The sequence below is a fragment of the Ranitomeya imitator genome, chromosome 1 (assembly GCF_032444005.1).
Source record: "Ranitomeya imitator isolate aRanImi1 chromosome 1, aRanImi1.pri, whole genome shotgun sequence".
Lineage (NCBI taxonomy): Eukaryota > Metazoa > Chordata > Amphibia > Anura > Dendrobatidae > Ranitomeya > Ranitomeya imitator.
In genome coordinates, this window is record NC_091282.1 from 1,103,726,713 (window position 1) to 1,103,744,348 (window position 17,636).

The 17,636-nt window shown below is 44.2% G+C and overlaps 1 protein-coding gene across 4 annotated transcripts in view; it reads right to left on the reverse strand.

The window, feature by feature from the left end:
• ACSL1 (acyl-CoA synthetase long chain family member 1) overlaps positions 1–17,636 on the reverse strand; it is a 106,601-nt gene that overhangs the window by 67,926 nt on the left and 21,039 nt on the right. For all 4 annotated transcript variants that reach the window (XM_069744314.1, XM_069744317.1, XM_069744315.1 and 1 more), the window contains exon 2: positions 10,832–11,046. In XM_069744314.1, coding sequence (XP_069600415.1) covers positions 10,832–11,026 — 195 coding nt within the window. In that variant the 5' untranslated portion in view covers positions 11,027–11,046. The remainder of the gene's footprint in view (positions 1–10,831; positions 11,047–17,636) is intronic.

Consider the following 17,636-nt stretch of genomic DNA (forward strand, 5'->3'; position numbering starts at 1 on the left):
GGAGCAGGTAAATATTGAAAGCGCCGGCGTCCTGAGCAAAGAGGAGAGTATGTGATTTTTTTTTTTATTGCAGCAGCATTATATATGGCACAGCTTTATATGGAGCATCTATGGGGCCATAATGAACGGTGCAGAGCATTATATATGGGGCACAGCTTTATATGGAGCATCTATGGGGCCATAATGAACGGTGCAGAGCATTCTATATGGCACAGCTTTATATGGAGCATCTATGGGGCAATAATGAACGATATGGAGCATCTATTTTTATTTTTGAAATTCACCGGTAGCTGCTGCATTTCCTAGCCTAGGCTTATACTCGAGTCAATAAGTTTTCCCAGTTTTTTGTGGCAAAATTAGGGGGGGTTGGATTATACTCGGGTCGGATTATACTCAGATACGGTAACTCACTTATGTTGATGTACCTAGTAAAAGATTTATACCACATCTAGTTCACTCCATGCATACATCTATACACAAAGCTTCCATTGTAATTAATATTAATGAAGCACTGTAAAGGTCAAGCCAATCTTTAAATCACTACACATGAGCACACACAAAAAAAAAAAAAAAAAAAAACTGTATATTAAGGAATGAGCCTCAAGTCAAGTACAGCGGTAAGATAACTCAGCCATAAACGTATAATAGACACATTTTACTTTTCAGTGAGAATCGGTCTGTGTTCCTAGTGTGACTTTCAGCAAATCCTTGTATTCCTGAGAAACAGCAATTCTGGAGTATCTGTTAAAACGCTGTGGAGCATTTCTTCTGCTCTTATTAGTGCCCCTTGGTTTAGTAGATGCTTATTCCTGCATAGTCAGACATTGTCCAATACGGACATGTCCGGAGATTTTGTTCAACAACTTTGTCAACGATTACAACAAGGACCGCCTACGATGGTTTTGCAGTTTTCCACTAGGTGACCTGTGCTTGCAGGCGATTTTGCACATAGTTCATGCATAACAAAATATTGCAAAATGAGGATCTTTTTAGTGCTGCAATGAGCTAAAAAGCACATGACACACGAGATAAAATCTTTAAATATCGATCTGATATTAAACGATGGATACTTGTCCCACCTGCAGCCTCAAATCACTGGTCAATCATTAAACCAGGCTGTTTGCCAAGTCCTAGGTACTTTCAGATGTATTCATGGTGGAAACTGAAAGGTAGATGTTTTTCCACCCTCTGCAGGTGTTTAATCGGATTACATTCCGGGACAGGAGCCATCTCACATCTTCATTTGCTGAAGGGCAATGGTCTTCAAAATATTTTATTAAATGCAATACGCAAGAAAGAGTCTGGAACAAGTTAATCAGAATCACATTGCGCCAAGTGGTTTTGTTTCTAATTACAGCAGCAGAACCACCACATATAGAGAGGTTTTATCCTAGATGGCAGCGATATTGCCTTCGCCCAACTTTCTCAGAGTATGGAATGTGACCTTGAACTGGACTGAAGAAAAGAACTCCAAGTGGGAAACTGTTCCTTAAAGTAAAATATCTTAAAACCAATTACCCTCCAACTCCAGACCATCACCACATACAAGACCCATAAATCATTTACTCCTTGTAAGAATAGAAGTATGTGTTGATCACATTAGTCTCTTATTAACCAGGGCACAGCAAAGTCTGTACTTGGGCAAGTATTAGAAATATGAAACCTGCTACATTCCAGTTTCCATGAACTAAAGCGATTAAAGCATCAAGTCCAAGGACAAAATCTAAATTCCCGTAATAGGATTTTAAAGTAATTTACACCACTAGTTATTTACATCACACGGAAAATTCACACCAGGACACTAGGCCATCAGGTTATACAGACTGGAGAGCTATAGTGTCGGATCAGAGACTCTGCCCACTGACTGGTCACAGACGCTCAAAGTACCAGCACTACACAATGGCAAGGTGCGAGATTGTAGGATCCCAGTCAGGATATTTTATCATACAATACACTGTAAACTTCTTACATTCATTTGATTACTAGCATGGAAATGGTTCTCCTTCAGTGTTGTGTTGCTCCGCATATCATGCCCTGTTCTATCAGGCACAGCAGATGTAAAGACACTCCTGCACCATTCTACAGGCAGGATCGGACTGGCCCACCAGAGCATTCTCATGTGGGCCCAGGCACTGGCACAGCAAAGTGTCAGCGTTCAGGCTTACATAGTGGTGACAGACCTCAGGTTGCAACAGAGCTCTCCCCTGCGTTCCCCTCTCCTCACCAGCACCATAGAGCGAGACAGATTGCTCCCTGGTGGTGCAGCACAAAAGTAAGTGATCTATGCACCAGACTTCCTGATCACCACAACTAAAGGTACCTTCACACTGAACGATATCGCTAGCGATCCGTGACGTTGCAGCGTCCTGGCTAGCGATATCGTTCAGTTTGACAGGCAGCAGTGATCAGGCCCCTGCTGTGCCATCGTTGGTCGCTGCAGAAAGTTCAGCACTTTGTTTCGTCGCTGGACTCCCTGCAGACATCGCTGAATCGGCGTGTGTGACGCCGATTCAGCGATGTCTTCACTGGTAACCAAGGTGAACATCGGGTTACTAAGCGCAGGGCCGCGCTTAGTAACCCGATGTTTACCCTGGTTACCAGCGTAAAAGTAAAAAAAAAAAAAAAACCAACAACCACTACATACTTACCTTCCGCTGTCTGTCCCCCGCTGTGCTTCTCTGCACTGTGGGCGCCGGCCAGCCGGAAAGCAGAGCACAGCGGTGACGTCACCGCTCTGCTTTCCGGCCGCTGTGCTTACACAGTGCAGGAAAGCAGAACGCCTGGGAACAGACAGCGGAATGTAAGTATGTAGTGTTTGTTTTTTTTTTTACTTTTACGCTGGTAACCAGGGTAAACATCGGGTTACTAAGCGCGGCCCTGCGCTTAGTAACCCGATGTTTACCCTGGTTACTGGCATCGTTGGTCGCTGGAGAGCTGTCTGTGTGACAGCTCTCCAGCGACCAAACAGCGATGCTGCAGCGATCGACATCGTTGTCGGTATCGCTGCAGCGTCGCTTAAAGGTACCTTCACACTCAGCGACGCTGCAGCGTCGCTGTTTGGTCGCTGGAGAGCTGTCACACAGACAGCTCTCCAGCGACCAACAATGCCGGTAACCAGGGTAAACATCGGGTTACTAAGCGCAGGGCCGCTTACTAACCCGATGTTTACCCTGGTTACCATCGTAAAAGTAAAAAAAACACACTACATACTTACCTTCCGCTGTCTGTCCCCAGCACTGTGCTTTCCTGCACGGACTGTGAGCACAGCGGCCGGAAAGCAGAGTGGTGACGTCACCGCTGTGCTTTCCGGCTGGCCGGCGCTCACAGCCAGTGCAGAGAAGCACAGCGCCGGGGACAGACAGCGGAAGGTAAGTATGTAGTGTGTTTTTTTTACTTTTACGATGGTAACCAGGGTAAACATCGGGTTACTAAGCGCGGCCCTGCGCTTAGTAACCCAATGTTTACCCTGGTTACCAGTGAAGACATCGCTGAATCGGCGTCACACACGCCGATTCAGCGATGTCTGCAGGGAGTCCAGCGACGAAATAAAGTGCTGGACTTTCTGCAGCGACCAACGACATCACAGCAGGATCCTGATCGCTGCTGCGTGTCAAACTGAACGATATCGCTAGCCAGGACGCTGCAATGTCACGGATCGCTAGCGATATCGTTCAGTGTGACAGTACCTTAACTGAAGGGCCCCCCTGCAACTATAAATGGGGTTTTAGTCAGAGGTAATAGAGGGGGTCTTCCTCACTTGGGAGTAAGGCGTAGATAGGGATGAAAGAGGGCTCCATCACCCCGACTGACTAAAGTCGCCCTCCCTATGTCTCCCCTGACTGACTAAAGGTTTTTTTTCCCCCACCACTAAAAAAAAAAAAAAAAAAAAAAAAAAGAGGGGATGCACTTCATAAGTTGTGGACTTATAGTTGGCAGAGAGATTTCCATAAAAAGTGTATGGGTGGGATGTGAGGGAACACTCTTTCGATGTCACTAATAACGCCATACATAACTGATTTACGGCCCCCACCACTGGTTGGTACGTTCACAATTTATTTGCTGCCGAATTTACACAATGGAAATCACACAGCAAATTAAACAGTGGTAATCGCCAAATATTGTGCAGATATTGCTGCATTTACTACTACACAATGATGCAGCTTAGAGGACATGCATCATTGAGTTTCCACCTAAATGTGGTGTAGTGCTGCAGTAGCACACTGCAGTGATGATGAGGCAGTAACCCAGCAAAGTGCCAAAGAAAAGTCTTTAAATTAGTTTACTTCACAGCATTAAAGGGAACCTGTCATACCCAACCCCCCGCCAGGCGTTTTTAACTAAAAGAGTCACCTTGTGCAGCAGTAATGCTGCATTCTGACAAGGTGGCTCTTTTAGTTCTGGGTGCTGTAACTGCCGAAATAATCAGTTTTGTAATTTGTCCTAAATATCTTTTCTTCAGTCAAGGAGGCAGGCCACACAGCCGTCACTCAAATCTTCTTGGCGCCGCCTCCTCACCACTGTTTTGAAATGAGCCAGCGCCTGCGCCCTTTTCTCCTGCCTTGGGCAGGCGCAGTGAGCGCTGCCCGTCTGTCCTCATATGCAGTCCAGCTGACTGCGCCTGTGCGGACGCCCTGCCCAGCCCCGCAGTGTCTTATTTATTCATACTATGGGGCTGGGATTCACAGGCAGGGCGTCCGCACAGGCGCAGTCAGCTTGACTGCATATGAGGATAGACGGGCAGCGTTCACTGCGCCTGCCCAAGGCAAGAGAAAAGAGCGCAGGCTCATTTCAAAACAGCGGTGAGGAGGCTGTGTGGCATCTGCAGCAGGGGGGAAAGGCCTGCCTCCTTGACTGAAGAAAAGGCATTTAGGACAAATTACAAAACTGACTATTTCGGCAGTTACAGCACCAAGAACTAAAAGAGCCACCTTGTCAGAATGCAGCATTACTGCTGCACAAGGTGGCTCTTAGGGTACCGTCACACAGTGGCATTTTGATCGCTACGACGGCACGATCCGTGACGCTCCAGCATCGTAACAATATCGCTCCAGCGTCGTAGACTGCTGTCACACTTTGCAATGTACGACGCTGGAGCGATAATTTCATGACGTATGTGCGATGTAGAAGCCGTGGTTACTATGCGCACATCGTATACAATATCGTGCACACCTTGCGATCATGCCGCCACAGCGGGACACTAGACGACGAAAGAAAGTTTCAAACGATCTGCTACGACGTACGATTCTCAGCGGGGTCCCTGATCGCAGGAGCGTGTCAGACACAGTGAGATCGCTGGAACGTCACGGATATATCGCTGGAATGTCACAAATCGTGCCGTCGTAGCGATCAAAATGCCACTGTGTGACGGTACCCTTAGTCACAAACGCCTGGGGGGGGGGGGGGGGGGGGTGTTGGACAGGTTCCCTTTAATGCCCAACTCCTACACAGCACACAATATCCTCCGGATCGCAGCCAGGCATATATCCTCTGGATTACAGTCACTAAACACACCAGTCCACCTCTGACCTGCTGCCGTGGGCGACTGCACGGCCGTGTTAATGTCTCTTCACTCACAGCTTTACACAGTACAAGATATCCTCCGGTTCGCAGCTGGGAACCATATCCTCCAGTTCAGTCACTAAAAACGCCAGTCCACCTTAGGGCACGGGACAGTCTACCTTCAGATCACTGCCGGGCACAAGATGTCCACCTCCTAGACCAGTTACCGTGGGTGACTAAATTGCTGTGCACGTTGTGGGTGCCAAGAGTCTCCGCTCCCCAGGCTGCCTGGCTCTACTTGCCTGTGTTGCCTCACACAGGAGCTTTGCAGAGCCGACTTGCTCCACCCTTTAGCATACACCAGAATGACACTGACTGTGACCCTGACACCCAAACCCTATACTGCATGGTTTTTACCTAGCAACCTGAGGCCTTGGGCCACATGGAAAATCTGGGCCAGGAATGGAATGGACTGCACTACCACCATCTGCAGTCTATTTCTTCACACATAAGCCCAGAGCAGGTTTTCCCCAAATCTGCCATGGACAGCCAGCATGTCCAAGACCTATACTCGCTTTAGTCTACATTGCAACCACAGCTATGTCTGACTGTAATACATTCCCATGGCCTCATTATGCCTCCATGCACATATGGGGGGGGGGGGGGGGGGGGGGGAGAGAGATTTCGCTATTCAGCGACCCCTACAGGTAGCACCAGTCACTGCCTCACAGTGGGCACCAGCTCTTTGTATAACATTACTACCTTATACAGTTGTGGCCAAAAGTATTGACACCCCTGCAATTCTGTCAGATAATACTCAGTTTCTGCCTGAAAATGATTGCAATCACAGATTCGTTGGTATTAATCTTCATTTAATTCGTCTTAAATGAAAAGAAAAAAAAAAAAAAAAAAAAACACACAAGAGAATGAAGCAAAAAGCAAAACATTGATCATTTCACACAAAACTCCCAAAATGGGCCAGACAATAGTATTGGCACCCTCAGCCTAATAATTGGTTGCACAACCTTTAGCCAAAATAACTGCGACCAACCGCTTCCGGTAACCATCAATGAGTTTCTTACAATGCTCTGCTGGAATTTTAGACCATTCTTCTTTGGCAAACTGCTCCAGGTCCCTGATATTTGAAGGGTGCCTTCTCCAAACTGCCATTTTTAGATCTCTCCACAGGTGTTCTATGGGATTCAGGTCTGGACTCGTTGCTGGCCACCTTAGAAGTCTCCAGTGCTTTCTCTCAAACCATTTTCTAGTGCTTTTTGAAGTGTGTTTTGGGTCATTGTCCTGCTGGAAGACCCATGACCTGTGAGGGAGACCCAGCTCTCTCACACTGGGCCTTACATTATGCTGCAAAATTTGTTGGTAGTCTTCAGACTTTATAAGCCATGCACAAGGTCAAGCAGTCCAGTGCCAGAGGCAGCAAAGCAACCCCAAAACATCAGGGAACCTCCGCCATGTTTGACTGTAGGGACCGTGTTCTTTTCTTTGAATGCCTTTTTTTCTCCTGTAAACTCTATGTTGATGCCTTTGCCCAAAAAGCTCTACTTTTGTCTCATCTGACCAGAGAACATGCTCCCAAACCATTTTAGGCTTTTTCAGGTAAGTTTTGGCAAACTCCAGCTTGGCTTTTTTAGGTCTCGGGGTAAGAAGTGGGGTCTTCCTGGGTCTCCTACCATACAGTCCCTTGTCATTCAGACGCCGACGGATAGTACGGGTTGACACTGTTGTACCCTTGGACTGCAGGGCAGCTTGAACTTGTTTGGATGTTAGTTGAGGTTCTTTATCCAACATCCGCACAATCTTGCGTTGAAATCTTGTCAATTTTTCTTTTCCGTCCACATCTAGGGAGGTTAGCCACAGTGCCATGGGCTTTGAACTTCTCAATGACACTGTGCACGGTAGACACAGGAACATTCAGGTCTTTGTGAGGAAGCATGAGCAATCAAGGCTACAAGTCCATCTCCAATTTGGTTTCTCAAGTCCTCAGACAGTTCTTTGGTCTTCTTTCTTTTCTCCATGCTCAATGTGGTACACACAAGGACACAGAACAGAGGTGGAGTCAACTTTAATCCATGTCAACTGGCTGCAAGTGTGATTTAGTTATTGCCAACACCTGTTAGGTACCACAGGTAAGTTACAGGTGCTGTTAATTACACAAATTAGAGAAGCATCACATGATTTTGCGAACAGTGCCAATACTTTTGTCCACCCCCTTTTTTATGTTTGGTGTGGAATTATATCCAATTTGGCTTTAGGACAATTCTTTTTGTGTTTTTTCATTTAAGACAAAGTAAATGAAGATAGTAATAACAAAGAATTTGTGTTTGCAATCATTTTCAGGAAGAAAATGAGTATTATCTGACAGAATTGCAGAGGTGTCAATACTTTTGGCCACAACTGTATTATACTCCGATATTAGCACATTTTATCACAAAATTGGAGGTCTTGTATTTATTTCTATGTAGCTTTTTTTGCAATATAGGAACAGAAATGGAGTTAAACGGGTTGTCGCAAAGTACCATTTAATCAATAGCTCTAAAAAAAAAAAAAAAAAAAAAAAACGCCCACAATGGAACCCATCCAGGTCTCACAATATTCATTGGGACTTGCTGCCTCGTTTCACATCAGTCATGAAACAAAACATTGAAGTGGTTGTCCCATGAGCAAAGTATACTGTATATCGTGACCTCCTCATGTGGTAGGATCAGACCATGTTCCTGTACGGTCAGACAGCCATTACACAGCAGGGGCACATTTATAGCATTAACCCCACACAGGAACTTTTTTTTTTTTTTTTAATTAAACGCTTTTAATAGTGGAAATTTTCATTCTAAGATCCATTAATTAAAATGTACTTTGCTCATGGGACATCCACTACAATGTTTTGTTTCATAACTGATGTGAAAGGAAGCAGACAGTCCCAATGAATATTGAGAGACCTGGATGGGTTCCATTGTGGGGTTTTTTTGTTTTGTTTTTTTAAATTAAGTAGGGTGTATTGTACGAAATTCTGCATAACACTTTCTTTCTGAAAATGGACACATAATGGAAGCTAAATGTGTTAGCAAGACGACAAGGTTAATTTCTCCTGTTCAGTGTTCGTTTGTCTCACACTGGTAATTCCCCTGTATGTAAAATAATCTCTCGGGGCAGAGTTAGGCTACGTTCGTTCACATTTGCGTTGTGCGCCGCTGCATCGGCGACGCAACGCACAACGCAAATAAAAACGCACCAAAATGCACGCAAAAATGCTGCTTTTGCGACGCATGCGGCCTTTTTTGCCGAAATTTTGACGCAAGAAAAATGCAACTTGTTGCGTCTTCTGCGCCCGACGCTTGCGGCAAAAAAAAAAAACGCATGCGTCGCACAACGCAGCACAATGCATGTCCATGCGTCCCCCATGTTAAATATAGGGACGCATGCGTCGCCCGACGCAAACACGCAAAACGCTAATGTGAACGTAGCCTTATCTCCTCCAGACAACATCCGCCCTGCAGCCTGGAAGAGGTCCCTTATATAAACTGATAAAAGAGGATTTCTCAGCACCACAGCCGATATGAGGAATCACTCAGTCTATAACCCTTATGTCCATATTAATAGTTTCTGATTAAAGGGAATCAGTCACCACACTTGACCTATATAATCTCCCGCTGATGAAATTGATTACATCACAGCCTAATAAGTGACATAACACTGGATTCAGGGTCTCTGTTCCTCCAGTATGAAGTTTTTAGATTACATAGAAAAAAACCTGCTGACAGATTCTCTTTAAGCTAGCTGAAAAATCATTGTACACAGGACACGCACTGCCAAATATGATATTTTATGCGCACAGAAAGATCGTGTTAATGATCACTGTGCAATTAGATGTGTGGCCGTTATATGACCACCAATCTGCTTAAACGTAGCAAAAGACATTACAGGGCACTGCAACATGAAAGGGTTAATTTTCACGTTTCTACTGGCTGTTGGGGGTGGTGTTGGAAGGAGTTGTGAAGCTGTGCAAAGAAAATGCTGGCAGCCATGACACCTTGACCCTAAACAGGAATATCTGCATGGTGTTTGTAATTTATTTTTTTTAAGTGTTTGGATGGAGATTGTCTGGTATAACAGGGTCCTAGTGTGTGGGATAGGCGTCTGATTATAGGGTGGCCTGCGCTGCAGTATAGGTTGGTGCTAGACAAGCAACAGGAAATATTAGATGACAAGCGGCAATAGAGCAGGTAATGTGCATGAATAACTCCATTACATTATTAAATTATAGAGGAGAGATGATGTGCAGGCGATTCCCAGGATAGGAGGAGTCCTACCTTAGGTAACATCAGTGCTTTGTCCTCAGAAGAGTGCAGGAGATAGTGCGGAGTGCGGCACAAGCCGCAGAGATACAATGGTGTGTCACAAGTGACACTAACTGCTGGATGGAGCAAAAGCCACGCGGAATGTACTGCCAGTATGGGCTGCAAAATCACGCGCATGAGGTAGAAACAAGCTACTGTGATAGGGTAATGTGTCAAGGACTATCACAGTAGCTTGTTTCTACCTCATGCGCACTATTTTGCAGCCCATACTGGCAGTACATTCCGCGTGGCTCCTGCTCCATCCAGCAGTTAGTGTCACTCGTGACACACCATTGTATCTCTGCGGCTTGTGCCTACCCCCACGACCTATAGGTCTTCAGGCTTTTTATTGATGCAATCTAACCTTGCTACTCGGGGCTTCTCTAAGCATACTAGTATATTAGCACACTGATGAAGGTCCAGTAACGACCGAAACGTTTGTGAATACTGTATGTAAATAAAACCCCCACTTTGCATCACAACACTTTTGGAGTGTGCTAGTCACTTGCATTTTACGATTCGGAGATGTGTCGTTTGACTGCAAAAAGAAACATTTTCATCCTAGAAATTCTCTTGTAAGCATCTACAGGGTTTAATGAAAGCAGAAGACCTATGCGAGCCTACTCTACAGAGCACAAGGTCTACATCCATGGTCAGGCGTGAAGTTACAACTCAACACAGACAGACGTAGACTGAAGATCTATCAATAATGCAAGTGATCAGATATAATGTAGGTGTATGATTAACTGCGATCAGCTACAACAATGAAGGTTTATAAGCCATGAGAAACGGCGACTTGCATTAGGTCAATAGTTCTGTAGACCATCCCTCATGTACAGAGATGTGTGGACGTAGTGAGCATTTACTTGCTAGTAATTATGGAACAAGACTGGATCACATAGCAGGATTGGAGGTAGAGAAGAAACCTATGAAGCGCGAAGAGCGCACACGGCAGGTGCCGCAGATGCCAGACACTTTACCTTCACTTCCACAGACTGCATGGCCAGGTCACAGGGGGGCTTCAGAGCTTTAGGTCTTGTGGCGTACCAATATGTTGTTAGAGCTGCAAAGGCACCAAAGCCCATCAAGGTGTTCGTGGGAAGAGTACGCACCAACTGGCGAACGTCCTCCAGCTCTGGGATCCGGATACTCTTGAAAATCTCGTGTGCCTGCATTGTTGCTGGTGCGCTCTAACCTGTGGGAGGAGAAGAGACGGGAGGGGTGATGTGTTAGCAGAAGAACCATAGGCACACGTCCAGAAAGATCAAATCTGCCACACATGCAAGAAGACCCGGAGCCACAGAATTATGCACACAACCACCGATTTACCATGCACAAGACTGCACACTGCTAACTACTGTTCTCACCATAAGGGCATGTTCCCATGTGGGGGAGCTTTTACAAAAGTTATTTTCTGAACTCAAAACTTTCCCCATAGATGGAAAAACACTGCTTCCAAAGGCATACGATGGTGGCACTTTACAGGTGTGTTTTTTAATGCATTATTTTTGTTTTAAAAAAAAGCCTCAATTTCGCTGCCACTGTAAAATGCAGTTGTTTTTTTGTTTGTTTTTTTCTTTACACCCGAAAAAGCACATCCAGGCTGTGAGAATACCCTTCGTAACCAGACTGCTGGCAGGGAAGAGTGCTCTACAAAGAAAAAAAAAAAAAAAACTCCCCCATGGCTGGATCAGCAACACAAGGAGAAAGACTTTAGTCTGTAAATTATGTTTAACCCCTTCATAACAGGAGCAGTTTCTGTCCCTTGTTTTTTTTCTGAATGGAGAGTTGCAGTTTTGAATGATTTATACCATACAGTCATGGCTGAAAATGTTGGCACCCCTGAAATTATTCCAGAAAATGAAGTACGGTATTTCACCAAGAAAATTAACGCAATTACACATGTTTATTTCATTTGTATATTTTAGACAATCCTAAAAAGGGTGGTTGGACAACATTGTTGGCACCTTTCCAAAATTGTGGGTAAACAACTTTGTTTCCAGCATGTGATATTCATTCAAACTCACCTGTGGAAAATAACTTGTAAGGGCAATATATGAACATCACATCTGAAAAATCCGAAACCCTTCATGACCTTGGGATTTTCCGTTTTTCAGTGTTCGTTTTTCGCTCCCCTCCTTCCCAGAGCCATAACTTTTTTATTTTTCCGTCAATGTGGCCATGTGAGGGCTTATTTTTTGTGAAACAAGTTGTACTTTTGAACGACATCATTGGTGTTAGCATATTGTGTACTAGAATACGGGGAAAAAAAATCCAAGTGCGGTGAAATTGCAAAAAAGTGCAATCCCACACTTGTTTTTTGTTTAGCTTTTTTGCTAGGTTCACTAAATGCCAAAACTGACCTGCCATTATGATTCTCCAGGTCATTACGAGTTCATAGACACCTAACGTGTCTAGGTTATCTTTTATCTAAGTGGTGAAAAAAAATATCCAAACTTTGATTTAAAAAAATAAAATATTTGCGCCATTTTCCGATACCCGTAGCGTCTCCATTTTTCATGATCTGGGGTCGGTTGAGGGCTTATTTTTTGCAAGCCGAGCTGGCGTTTTTAATGATACCATTCTGGTACAGATATGTTCTTTTGATCACCCGTTATTGCATTTTAATGCAATTTCGCAGTGACCAAAAAAACACAATTCTGGCGTTTTAAATTATTTTCTTGCTACGCTGTTTAGCGATCAGGTTAATGCTTTTTTTTATTGATAGATCGGGCGATTCTGAACGTGGCGATAGCAATTATGTGTAGGTTTGATTTTTAATGATTTATTTTGAATGGGGCGAAATGGGGGTTGATTTAAACTTATATTTTTTTTTTCCTACTTTTGCCATGCTTCAATAGCCTCCATAGGAGGCAAAAAGCTGGCACAACTCGATCGCCTCTGCTACATAGCAGCAATCATCAGATCGCTGCTATGCAGCAGAAATGCAGGTGTGCTATGAGCGTCGACCACAGGGTGGCGCTCACAGCTAGGCTAGCCGGGATCAGTAACCATAGAGGTTTCAAGGACCTCTATGGTTACTATGCAGAAGCATCGCTGACCCTCGATCATGTGACGGGGGTCAGTGATGCGCTCATTTCCAGCCAGAAGCGGTAGTTAAATGCCGCTGTCTGCTGTTCTCCATGCTTAGTATGGCACACACAAAGAACTCAGACTTGAGAAACAATTTTTCTACAATCTCAAGGTTGCAAGTCCATCTCCAGAGATCTTGATGTTCCTTTGTCCACAACATAATCAAGACCCGTGGCACTGTAGCCAATCTCCTTGTAGGGCAGAGAAAACTTGATGAAATGTTGCAATAAAGGATAGTCCAGATGCTGGATAAGCAGCCCCAATCAAGTTCCAAAGAAATTCGAGCTGTCCTGCAAGCTCAGGGTGCATCGTCCACATTTGAAGGAAACGCTTTGGAAAGAGACCCAGGAAGGCTCTACTGCTGACAAAAAAAAAAAAAAACACACACAACTAGACTGCAGTTTGCCAACTTGCATGTGAGCAAGCCAAAAACCTTCTGGGAAAAGGAGACCAAGATGGAGCTTTTTAGTAAAGCACATCATTCTACCATTTACAGAAGACAGAATGAGGCCTACAAAGAAATGGCAGTACCTACAGTCAAATATGCTGGCCTCTGGTACTGCGTGCAAGGAATCATGAAATCTGAAGGTTACCAACAGATTTTGGGTAACAATGTAGTGCCCAGTGTCAAAGCTGGGTTTGCGGCCTAGGTCATGGGTCTTCCATCAGGACAATGACCCCAAACATTTCAAGAAGCACCCAGAAATAGATGGAAGCAAAGTGCTTGAAGAGCTCTGAAGTGGCCAGAAAGGAATCCGGATCTAGACGTGTAAGAAGCTGGTTTATGGTTATAGGAAGCAATTAATTGCAGTTATTTCTTCCAAAGGGTGTGCAACTAAAATATGAAGTTGAGGGTGCAAACAATTTTGTGAGGCCCATTTTTGGGGTTGTGTTTGAAATCATATCCAATTTGTCCCACCCCCTTTTTTGTGTTGTTCCACAGGAAATAAACATGTATATTATAGAATACTTGTAACTGCAATAATATTCTGGGAGAAATACGACATCTTGTGGAAGTGTGCCAAAACTTTCAGCCATGTCTGTATAATTACTGAAAACATCAAAAGATTTGAAGGGAGGAGAAGATGCACAATTCAGCTCTTGTTGATGGGTTTGGTCTGAAAAGCAAATTATAGGGCAATAGGATTTTCCATAGAGTACGATTATAGTAGCCAAACTTGAGGCTCGTACACATGACTGCATTTTTAGTCAAGAGTGCCATTTGACAGCAGATCAGATCGCACTATGACCAATATTTTATCTATGGGGACATGGAGATTTATTTTTTTTTGAACAGTTTGTGAGGAGGGGAAAGTTAAAATATATTTAAAAAAAAAAAAAAAAAAATTGGGGCATACTAGAATTTAATGCGACATTCAGATCACACTTTGCCATGCAAGTCAGTGAGTCTGTGGAGAATAAGTACTGTACTTGGATTTAAATAATTTTATATTTGTTGATTCTTTGAAGTATAGTCTACATTTTTTTTATTTTATTTTTTTACATGGAAAAGGGGTGGGGGGTTTGGGGAGAATTCAAACAGTTGTCCCCAGGGAGGGTGAGAGTGTGAATGAGAAAAAAAAAATAAAAAAAAAAAAAATTAATAAAATTATATTATATATATATATATATATATATATATATATATATATATATATATATATATATATATATATATATATATAACATCCAACCTGTGGTTACAGTTCGCACGGAAAGCTGATAAATCCACACGTGTAAGGAAAAGGTCTTTGTTTCTCCAGCGATCAGTCCAATGGTAGAGTAAAATATACCTTTTATTTATCCATTAAAAAGTTCCAGATTTCGTCAGTTTCAGTGACAATATTGCATACATTCAATCCCTTATGGACAACATGTTTCGACACCACGTGTCTTCCTCCAGGAATTAATATATTTTCTATGAGACCTAAGGTCAACCACTCTAAACAAACCGACACGTAGTGCCAATAAAAACCCATAACAGTATACAGTTTTTACTACTAGTCAAGCCTTTACTGCAGATATGCGATGTGAATGGGGCCTTGAAGAGTATGGACACCTTTGACATGAAAAAAAAAAAAATTACTTTTACATATGTTAGTACCGTACTTACCTTTAGTAGAAAAATAAACTAAAAACATAAATTGCAATATTCAGCCCATTACCGTCATCCCTTTACAAACCCCCTTTTCGGTAAGTGGTTTTCTTTGCCAGCCCCCCCTAAGACTATAGATCGTTCTGTCCCTCTACATTGGAGAACACCTTCCTTGCTATCATCTCAGGGCTCGTACAAGTTCTAGCCATGCCATTTAACAATTCGAAAACTTATAGTCTATGGGGCTGCTCACACTCGTGCATTTTTTGCAGAGCAAATGGTCCACACAAAATCACAGAGTATGTCCGATTTTGATTGGAGTGATAGCACTAACTCACCAATGCAAGTCTATCAATACGTGATGGGGAAAGGGGGGAAACCAGACAACACGTGGCTGCCATCTTACGCGGTTCGCTCTTCCCCCACCCCCACACACAAACCACACATATAGCTAAAGCTTGCGAAGGGTGGCAGATTTGGTGCAAATTTTAAAAATTGAGAAGGCATTTGGAGATCTGAATGGTATTATATGCTGCATTTGCGCAGATTTTAATTTCTTTTCCTCACTCTCTGGCATATGGAATAGAATTTAACAAAGATCCACAGGACACTGATCCAACAGCATGGCTGTAGTCCATGGTCATTGGACCAGATTAGTGGCCTACCTGCTGGAATCCCTGGGGCAGTGGCAATGGCAGTAGGCCACACCACTGTTCTGTGGCCCAAGGGGTGGACTCTGTGTCCGTGCCCCCACTGAGTAAAGGGGGTGGAAGCGTCTGCTGATGCCCTCTACTCCATCATGTTATAAAGGCACAGATGATTGGCCTCGGGGAGACCAAAACATCCAACACCGCGGAGACACCATCACGTGTTTCTCAACGCAGTGATTCCAGGACACTGGCTATTCACTGCTTGCGTCGAGAAACACGTGATGGTGTCTCCGCAGCTTCTTTACATGCATCTGCATATTTCCCATAAGGGATGGGGGCAGTGTTCTGGAATCACTGCGTTGAGAAACACGTGATGGTGTCTCCGCGGTGTTGGATGTTTTGGTCTCCCCGAGGCCAATCATCTGTGCCTTTATAGCCTTTTTACTAGGCACTGCTCCTAATAGCCAGATTCCTACTCCACACTGATGAGGGGCAAAAACCCCGAAACAGCTGTCTGTGGATGGATACCATGCTTGGCATAGGTGGCTTTCCTTCATAGGATGCTGCCCTTCCCGTGGTTGTTCCTTCCCGGGGAAAGGCCTGGCTATTCACTGCTTGCGTCGAGAAACACGTGATGGTGTCTCCGCAGCTTCTTTACATGCTCTACTCCATCATGGTCACGCGGACAGCCGGAGGGGGGCTCCAGCCATCAGTGCAACAATCCTGACCGAGGAATGAGCAGACTCTTCCACCCCCATCAATCTTCCCCAACATCTGATGTGTCAGAGCAGCAGGCGTGAGGAAGTAATTACCGCATGCCCACTGTTCTGACATGTCCGCTGCTGCACACCACTGGCTCGGCAGACCGGACCACTGGGTAGAACAAGGAGAGGCGAGTATTGCATATATTAATCCATGACTCGTGGCCATAATAGCATATGGAGGATCATGGGGAGAGTGCATTATATTCCATGGAGGGAGGATCATGGGGAGAGCGCATTAAGATTCTATGGAAGATTATGGGGGGCACATTATACTATGTGAAAGTTTATGTGCAGCCATTATAATATTTGGAGTGCCATTATACTGTATGCAAGTAATTCTACAGTGTGAAGTCCATCACACTGTGCAGAGGTCTGTGTGGGGGCCATTATACTATTTGGAGGGCTAGTGCAGGCCTTTATACAGTGTGGGCCTATTATATTGCATTTAGGCCCAGTATACTGCATGGAGGGCTGTTGGGGACCATATTGTGTTGGGGTCACAATACTTTGGCTTGGGAGTACAGTAGGATCATTATACCGAGCTTGTAAAGGCCAATGTGTAGGGCTTCAGCATGAGGGCATCATACTGTTAGGTGGGCACTTTTGTTGGCATCATATTTGATAGGGGCAATTATAGAGGAATCTAGGACTTCAGCAGGAGGGAAGTTAGGCAGGCAAGTTGTGGGATGTGCTTTTCTGTGACCCCAGCAATTTTTTTGAGGGGAAATTAGAACTTCTGGTATGGGGCCCCCATGATTTCTAAGTACGCCCCTTCCCTGGTGCCTCAATTGTCGTTAAGAAGCGATGTAATACGCATGTCTCGCTGGGCCTAGAAGTCAGAAAAGGTGCAGTAGATTCTGGCAGGTAGGAGGCAACTCGCAGGGCTGTGGCCTTGGACTACCAATATGGCAAATGGATCGGGTAATTACTAGTATGAGTTTATTTTAATTTATTTTATTTTATTTTTTTAAGAAGTTGTGTTAACATATCCTTCTGACAATTTGTATATTTTGGTCTTTATTACGCAACAGCATTTGAAAGCTAAAAGCAGGCACTAATCCTTAAGAATACATGAAATAGAAAACATTTGCACCTGTTTTGGATCTGCTCCTGGTTGTCAGCTTATAAATATTGATGCAAGATATGGTGTAAATTAAGCCTTGCTGTACATTAATAGTGAAGG